The sequence below is a fragment of the Chelonoidis abingdonii genome, chromosome 24 (assembly GCF_003597395.2).
Source record: "Chelonoidis abingdonii isolate Lonesome George chromosome 24, CheloAbing_2.0, whole genome shotgun sequence".
In the NCBI taxonomy this organism is placed as follows: Eukaryota; Metazoa; Chordata; order Testudines; family Testudinidae; genus Chelonoidis; species Chelonoidis abingdonii.
This window is the reverse complement of record NC_133792.1, coordinates 614,629-623,659: the sequence shown is the minus strand read 5'-3', so window position 1 is coordinate 623,659 and position 9,031 is coordinate 614,629. Positions and strand designations below refer to the sequence as shown.

The 9,031-nt window shown below is 51.4% G+C and overlaps 1 protein-coding gene across 5 annotated transcripts in view; it reads left to right on the top strand.

Annotated features, from left to right (window-relative positions):
- Positions 1–9,031, top strand: part of LRSAM1 (leucine rich repeat and sterile alpha motif containing 1) — a 59,226-nt gene that overhangs the window by 20,420 nt on the left and 29,775 nt on the right. For all 5 annotated transcript variants that reach the window (XM_032795192.2, XM_032795175.2, XM_075060552.1 and 2 more), the window contains 4 exons: positions 896–980; positions 4,338–4,459; positions 4,887–4,977; positions 6,497–6,627. In XM_032795192.2, coding sequence (XP_032651083.1) covers positions 896–980; positions 4,338–4,459; positions 4,887–4,977; positions 6,497–6,627 — 429 coding nt within the window. The remainder of the gene's footprint in view (positions 1–895; positions 981–4,337; positions 4,460–4,886; positions 4,978–6,496; positions 6,628–9,031) is intronic.

Sequence of the window (9,031 nt, the reverse complement as noted above, 5' to 3'; positions counted from 1 at the left end):
CGAACGTAATTGGACAAAATCGGAGGGCTGGACAATCTCCATCCAGATTATTAAAGGAACTGGCGCATGAAGGCATGGGTCACTTGCTGGTGGATTCTCTGCTTGAGGTCTTCAAACCACAATTTGAAGACTTCAATAACTCGGACATAGGTTAGGGGTTTTTATAGAAGTGGATGGGTAGGGTTCTGTGGCCTGCTTTGTGCAGGAGGTCAGACTAGATGATCATATTTGTCCCTTCTGACCTATGAGTGTATGAGTCTATGAGGTGGGCGGCCCTGCAGGGTCTCTTACTAGCAAAGCCAGACCCTTAGGCCATATCTGCACTCAAGCCTGTGGGTCAGCAAAATGTATGTTGGTCCATGGTGTGAATATTTCACACACCTCCGAGCGACATAAGTTACACCAACATAAGTGTTTGTCTGCACAGCACTATGTCAGTGAGAGAACTTCTCTTACCAATATAGCTTATGATGCTTGCGGGGGTAGTTTTATTATGCCAACAAGAGAGCTCTCTCCTGTCGGCATAGAATGTCTTCATCAGATGTGCTGCAGCGGTGCAGCTATATCAGTATGGTTGCACCACTGCAATGCTGTCCATGTAAACATGGCCTTAGGGACTACAAATTGATAAATCCTCTTAAAGTGACTCAGTGGGAGCTTCCAAGAACAGCTCTTCCCAGCTAGGCCAAAACTATGCTCTTGTATTCTGGTCAGCTGCAGACTCCCAAGTCTTCCTGAGTGATTGGCCAATGGCTCTTTCCAAGAGCTTTGTTACCCGAACAGTTGTTCTTAAACCCATTGGGCTTGTGGGCACCCTGATACAGCATAAGCAAGCAGAGGTTCTGAGGCTTATGGAATGAATCACTTGAATATCTTCTCTCTCTTAATATCCTAGGTCCTAAACATTGAAAGGAATCTCTTAAAATCTCTTCCACGGTCTATAGGGGACCTCGCCCAGCTCCAGACCCTCAATGTGAAAGGTATGACAAACTTTTCTAAGGCCGGCCACCAGGACAGCAACAATAACAACTTCCCAACTCTTAATTTGCATGTACTTTACATATTTTAAAACCACATTGAACTCTCACACCTGTGGTTCTTGCTTGTCCTTGTATCTTCCTCATTAGATGACCAGAAACTGTTGCTTGTTCAAGCTCTCCAGCAATTAAAAATAATGGTCCTGTGCCTGCTCATACCAGTAGTTATAAGGAGAGAGCAAATGGAATCTGCATTTTAGAGCTCCCTAGTCTATATTTCACCCTCTGGCTGCACTTTGGGCACCTGGTTTAGATTATACATCCCTTGAATCTCCCAAGCATAGAGGGGAGGAGAGCAGGGCAGCCTGCATCTGTGGAGGGAAATACAGTCAGAGAACCAAAGTAGTCTCTTTCTGCCTGGTGACTTTGCTTCTGCAGATGCCAGTGGTGCTAGGTCGGAGGAAGAGGACTGGAGGGCAGGGGATTGGGAATGCTCTGTATGCTGGGTGGGGTACTAGTGACTCAGGGAGGGGGGGTGTAGATCACATGCCACCTTAACCGATCATTTCCTCTATTTTATGGGCTTGTTACTAATGTACAAAGCCCACTGACACCTCAACCCTTTGTTAACAAAGTTTTTGTGTGGATTTCCTTTGTGTAAATTCAGGCACAAAACTTTTCTCTCCTAAGTGCTATGTTTTGGGAGCGCATGTAGCAACTCTGAATACAGATGATGGACATGATAGGAAAAGTCAGGCAAACAGAAGATGACTCTTAAATATTTGAGTGCTGGGGTTGTTTCTCAAACACACTGATGCACCTCTTGCTCTGTGATCTCCTATGAAATCGCCCTGCTCTGAACCAGGCGCTAGGTCATATCAATTTTCTGCTAGGCTGGTAGAAAGGACCAGGAAGCAGTAGGATTGGCAAATCTGCTGTAGGCTATTGAAATACCCCAATTTTAGTTTAGTTGTGACAATGTTTTTGGAGTGGTGTTGTGGGGGTGGGAAGAGTTAGACTCTGTTCTGTGAGACTAATTTCTGGCAACAAGAGAAATGAGGGGCTATAAATATAGAAAGCTCTCAGAAAACCTGGCTCTGACACTATGTATAGCAGCAAGATAATGAAAGGGGTGGGCAGCAGCAGAGGGGTAAGTCAGGTGTTGTAACAAGCAGAAGTAGCTGCCTGGAAATAATTTGCACTAGCCAAGCTTTAAGGTAGGCCCACCAGAACTCATCAGCCAAATAATCCTCCTGGATTCGCCAGGCCTGTATCTCTGCTTTGGCCATGGTGGGGCAATGTCCCTACCGAGCTGCACAGGCTTAGGAGAACCCACGAGAACACTCTGATAAAGGGAACACTGTGCAGCAGGGACTGGACTGGAGGGTGTCAGAGCTTAGGTAATTGCTGTGTTCAGCTGAAACCCTGGCCTCTTTCCCCTTAGATGCACAGGCCAATAATCAGTATCCTTCTCTCTCATCCCATGTCTTTGCAGTGGAGTTAAGATGTTCCAGCACCGTGTGTGGCCTGTTAGGATACATCTACACTGCAAAAAATCCCATGGCAGCAAGTCTCAGCGCCTGGGTCCACTGGCTCCAGCTGATACTGCAGGGCTAAAGCTAGCAGTGCAGATGTTCCCACTCAGGCTGGAGTCTGGACTCTGAGATCCTCACCCTTTGCAGAGATGTACCCACAGACTCAATGTCGCAGTAAGAGCTTGTCTACACTACCGTGTAGGGTCGATCTAAGATACGCAACTTCAGCTACGTGAATAGCGTAGCTGAAGTCGACATACTTAGATCTACTTACTGCGGTGTCTGCACTGTGGTAAGTCGACAGCTGACACTCTCCCATCGACTCCACTTGTGCTTCTCGTTCTGGTGGAGTACCGTCGACGGGAGAGCGCTCAGCGGTTGACTTATCGAGTCTAGACTAGACGCAATAAATCGACCCCTGCTGGATCAGTCGCTGCTCGCAGATCCTGCGGGTAGTGTTGATAAGCTCTTAGTGTGACTAAGGAAGGAGGTTCTGTGCATGCTGAACTGCCCAGCACATTGTAGTGCTTAGAAATAGCTGATTTGGTAAGCCTTAGGCTGGGGCTGTCAGGATAGGCCCTGATGTCCTAGCTGGCTGTGGCCAGCTAAGGCATCTAACAAAGCATTAGCCATGCCAGAGTGTGTGTACAGTTTGTGTAGTTTAATAAACAGTCTGGAACCAAGAGGTCCCGCAAGCCCAAAGACTAGCTCTCACTCTGAACTAGGTAGCTGACAGGCCTGATTTCACTCAAATGACCAAGAACAGCAGTTTAGCTATTTGGAAAGGCTAACTTTTCTAGGTGTACTGTTCCTTTAAATGTTAATACCTCTGTCAGGGGCTGGGGTCATTTGTGCCTGCTCCTGTCTTCCTCCCCATCTGTTCCCCATGTGTCCTCGCTGTTACATTAGGCTTCTCGCCCCCATCATGGCTGTTGGCAAGTCTTGTCATTTGTGACTGTCCACAGTCTCTATGCCCCAGCCTCTCCTCTGCTCTTACCATTATGGTGACATTTTCACTGCCCTGTCCCCCGCATCCCATCTGGCTCCTCTCCAGTCTGGACACTGCTGCCAAAATCCCTCTCTCCTAGCTGCTCAGCCCTGGGCACTTCCCCTCTTGGAATCCCTCAATTGGCTTCCACTCCCCTCCAGTGCCCTGTCCTCCACTTCACCTGCCAGGCACTGACCAGCTCCACTCCTTCCTCCAGCTCCCTTCTTGTTCCCTCCCGCCTCCTGAATTCCCTTTGTGGGTTTTTCTCCCACGTTCATGTTTGTTCCTTTCATGCTGCTCCTTAAGCCTGGAATCCCTTTCCTGTGCTTTGGGGTCAAACCCTGTCTCGCCGCAAAGCCCCTCACACTCAATCCACTGAGTCCTTAACCTGGTACATTTGGGTTCTGGGTTGTAGCTAGTCAACCTCTTAGGCCAGGGACCATCCTCCCAATATCTTTTGTAAGGGGCTGGTTGGTCACATGGTGTTGGCTTCCATCTGGCTATGTCCCACTGTGACCTTCCCAGGGAAGCAACTGCTGTAGTGACCTCAGGGATGTTATATGGCATTGCTGGTGAGCGATCTTGACTATGAGGGAGGCATCTACATTGGTCTCTGTGTTAAAATGTGCTGAGCCTGCACCAAGTTTTGAGATCCCCTCATGTATGGTACATAATGTAGGAACAAAGTGATTTTTATTCACAGACTAGTGTAATCTCAAGTCAGTGTATTGAAAATACCAAACTAGCTGGCAGCTGAGGGGCTTGCAGTTCAGAGGAATGAATTCTCTGGAGGGTCGATTTGGAGGGTGAACTAATTGGCATCCCTTTTCTCCCTAGGTAATAAGCTGAAGGAGCTGCCTTCTACCCTGGGTGACCTGCGCAGCTTGCGCACCCTTGATGTCAGTGAGAATCTTCTGCAGAAATTGCCCCAGGCGCTGGCTCACATCCGCACGCTGGAGGTATGCAACCCCTGCATGCACATGGCAGTGTTAGGCACCCGCAACCCAGGCAACTGCAAGAGGCTCCGAGACAGTGAGAGGATCCTGCATATGGTGACTCAGTTACTTGTCCCTGGTGACAAACACAGTTGCAGCGGAGCTGGAACACACCCTACCTGTGCAGATGATTCCATTTTTTCTCTACAGAATGGCATCCTGTGTGCACAGTGCATGTGAGATCGTGCTGGCTGCAGGTGATGCCTGCTAGTGCAGAAACATTCTGCCATTAAGTTATAGTGAGGTGCAATGAAAGTCTGGCAGTTCAGTCTGTAGGGTGAAACTGTCCTTTTCTGCTGCTTTGACCCCCTGGCTTTGAGCCAGCGGGACTCTGTCTGGGTTGTTAGATTGTGAATGAAAGCTGGAGCTCTGTGTGCTCTTTGTTTTTGAGACTCTAATGCTGGATGCGTCATCCATGACCTACCCGCCATATGATGTTTGCAGTGCCGGCACAGAGTGTGTCCAGCAGTTCCTGTGCAAAGGTAAGCAAGGGGAGAAGCCTGTAGATGGGGGTGAAAGGTCAAGGGTCTGCTGCACAGTGTACCTGCGGCTAAATGCCAGTTAGGTCTTGCCCTGAGTTCCAGGAATGTGTCTGTGAAGGCGTGATGTTCCAAAGGGGACTGGTACTTCATGAGCTGTACTTGGTACCTCAGGGAGCTCATGTTTGGTGTTTTGCTCATGTGGCAGATACATTAGACAGCATGTAAGCCATAGCTGGCAGCCAGCCAGAGTGTGAGCTAAGGGCTGGGTATTGGCTTCTTACTGACTTCTTGAAATTGATGACCAATTTCTGAAAGGGGCAAGGTTGGTCTTGTGGTTAAAGCATAGGAGTGGGAGTGTGATGGTAGATGTTGACCCCACACTCTCCAGCAAAGGGTAATGAGCTGCTGTGGGCTCAGTCAGCTCTGCCCCACTCCACCTGCAACAGGTGTGAGTCTTGGAGGGAGGGTTACAGGGGAACAGCACAGCTCAGTGGGGGCTGACTGGGATAGAGAACTGGCTTCCAGCTCTCACTCTGAAAGAGGCCCCTGGCTGGGGCTGCAGACTGCTTGAGAGACAGCTGGCTGCCAGAGCCTTCCCAGGGGAAGCTGGGCCCAATGCAGGACTGTTCTGATTTGCTACTGATGACTCGCCTGCAGTTGCAGAAGCAGGTGGCTGCAGTATTGCACCTCCTGTAAGGGACGACATCCCAATAAAACCCTTTTGCCTTTTTACACCTGCCCAAGGACTCCGTAGTGCTCTGTCCTGAGCCAAGGAGAGATCCAGGTGCATGGAGTCCGGAGAGCTATTCCAGGCTGCGTTACTGACTGTGTGACTATGGACAAGCCATGGTCTCTGCATCTTCTGTTTCTCATCCATAAAATGGGGACAGTGTGACTTCTTTTCCTCATGGGAGGATGGCAGGCTTCTTTCACAAAGTGCTTGGAGGCCCTTGGAGAAGGACAAGGGACTGGTATTAAAACAGAAACACTTAAGCCTGCTAGGTGAGAAGAGGGCGAGGGAGGAAGTGCTGCTTGTGTGTGTAAGCTAAATAGCCAATATGGGAGGTGCTAAATGGAGTCAGACTTTCAGCTAAACTCCCTGCGATAAGAGCAATCGGGGAGAGAGTCAGAATTGTAACATTACTGTAATTCCAGCTGAGCGCAATCTCCCCCTCGGCTGATCCCCACGTAGCCCAGTCGAAGTGGGTCTGGTGACTCCAAGTAGCCTTGTTTGTCCCTAAGGAGAAGGGGACACTAATGCTCCTTCTCCCCAGTGCATGAGACCATTCATCACAGCCGCCATCTTCCTGGGTGAGAACAAAGCCACAGCACTCCCCTCAGAGCCTGTCATTGCCAGCTCCTAGCTGGCTCCAGGGATCAGTGAGCTCCTTCAGGCATCTACCAGGGTGGAGAGTGAGAGACCGTGACTGGAAGCAGAGTCTCCCTGGTCCAGCCCTACCCTACATGTTGTGTAACTGGGTGGCTCTGTGTGATTTGCCTAGTGTCTGGTGTCTTCCAGAGTCGGGAATCAAATACTGCCCTCCCTCCCAGTATCTTCTTCCGGTGCTGGAAAGTGATGGAGGAGAAACATCAGTGGATGGTGTCGACAGGCATGTGCATAAATACATGGAGGAAGAGAGCGAGTGGCAGGTGAGGATCTCAGCCACATACAGAGCAGAATACTGGCACTTTGCACTTCTGCTGCACCTTCCATCTGCGGATTCCCATGCCCTTAGTTCTCCAAGCCTCAGGATCTCTCACCCTTGGGAGGTATGGAAGCATCATCCTCACATCCATTGGCTGAACGGAGTCACTCGGGTCATGGAGTAAGTCAATGGCGGAGCCCTGATGCCCTGGAACACAGCTCCATCACCATGGCCCTACTGCTCAGGGTGTTCAAAGCACACTAGAAGCGAGTTGCATAGAGCACATTATACATATTCATGTTAGTATTTTCCTGCACTACCTTCATTTTAGGTCAGCATCTTGAAAGCAAGGAGGCAGGATAGCTAGAGGGATGCGCAGAGTGTAATGCACTGTGTGGCCTGGCATTGCAATACTGGGAAATTCTGAGTCTTCTCCAACAGGCATCAATGGAAGCATTAAGGCTCCGTATAGGCCACTTTCCCATTCGAAGGTCAAGCTTTAGAATGGGAAGTTCTGCAGCTCCACCCAGGAAGTGTGGAGTCAGCCCTGTAGGTCTGAGTTCGATACTAATTAGCTACTGATGCCACATGGCAAGTGTGCTGGGAGAGTCTGTTGAGAATCCTTCTCCTATAAGCCCTACTGTTTTATTTTAACCCTTTCCTCATTTGGGGTATTGTATACAAACCAGCATGCCCTGCTGCTTGCTTCTCATTTGAGGCCATCGTGCCTAATTAGGCCCAGTTTATACCGTGTACATCCAGAATCACTGCTTGTGGTCAAAACATTTACATGAGAGCAGAATCTGGCCCATCAGCTTCTGTCTCTAACATCTCAAACCCTTCCATGTGAACTAATTAGCATTGGCTTTAGATGGGCCATGGTATTGCAAACTGAGGACCCAGATTTCTAGACATTGTATGGGGCATGCAGGGTCTGTCCTGTACAGGGCTGTGTGGAGAAGAGCTTTTTCATTGGACCAGCTTTAGCTATTAGGGTAGGGCTAGATATCTTTTCAGTTACAGGCTCCCTCTGGGAGCTTAGATGAAAAATATAATGCTATAAAACCCTCATATTCGTTTATTTTTTTGTAATAATGAAGAGATTTGTTTGTATTTGGATTTTCCCCCATCTGCAATCCCGACATTGCAGCCTTGTCCTAGGGCAGGGGTCGGCAACCTATGGCACGCGTGCCAAAGACGGCACATGAGCTGATTTTTAATGGCACGCTGGAGCCTGCCGGGACTCCAGCGTGCCATTAAAAATCCTGCCCAGCCTGGCCCGCTCTCCTCTGCCCTCCACTCCCCCCCGGGGGCAGGGAGCAGAAGCACGAGGTGGGCAAATGGACCCCCTCTCCCAGCGCAGCAAGCCGTGGGGTCCGCGCTCCCAGGCCATAGCACTGGGCCGAGCACAGCAACCTGATGGCCCCTCCCTTGTTTTCTCCCCTCCCCTCCTCTGGAGCCCTGTTGCCGCATGCGTAGCGCTCTGGGGGTCGGGGCTGCACGCTCCTGCAGGGCAGGGTTTGGCTCTGCGGGGAGGCAGAAACGCTTCCCCCTCCCCTGGAGCCATGCTGCCCTGTGTGCTTCCACAGGGCAGTGTTTGTCTCTGCGAGGAGGCAGAAACCTCCCTGCTCCCCTGGAGCCATGCTGCCCTGTGCGCTCCCGTGGGGCAGTGTTTGGCTCTGCGGGGAGGGAAAGACGCTCCCCGCTCAACCAGAGCTCTGTCGCCACGCGCGCAGCACTCTGAGGGGCAGAGCTGTGTGCTCCTGCGGGACAGCGTATCTGGCTCTGCGTGGAGCCTCATGGTAAGGGGTCCAGAGCTGCGGGGGTTGGATAAGGGATGGGGGCTGTCAGGGGACAGAGAGCAGGGTGGGTTGGATGGGGGGCTGGGGTCCCGGGGGCAGTGGTTAGGGGCAAGGGGTCTCTGGAGGGAGCAGTCAGGAGCAGAGGGCGTTGGATGGGGCATGGGAGTCCCGGGGTCTGTCAGGGGGTGGGGAGTGGCTAAGGGTCAGGGCAGTCAGGGGACCAGGAGCAAGGAGAGTCTTGGGGGGGCAGTTAGAGTGGGGAGTCTCTGTAGAAGGTGGTCAGGGGACACAGAGCTGGGGGGTTGTCTGAGTCGGGAGTTCTGGGGTTCCTGTCGTATGGCAGGGGTGTGGAGAGGGGTTGGGGCAGGCAGGGAGCAGGCGGGGGGTTGTGTGGGTCGGGAGTTCTGAGGGTCCTTTCACGGGGTGGGGAGCCGTTGAATAGGCATGAGAGTCCCGGGGGTCTGTCTGGGGGCAGGGGTGTGGATAAGGGTCGGGACAGTCAGGGGACAGGTAGGGGGTAGGGTCCAGTCAGGGGACAAGGAACAGGGAGGCTTAGATAGGAGGTGGGGTCCTGTGGGGGGGCAGTTGGGGGCAGGGGTCCCAGGA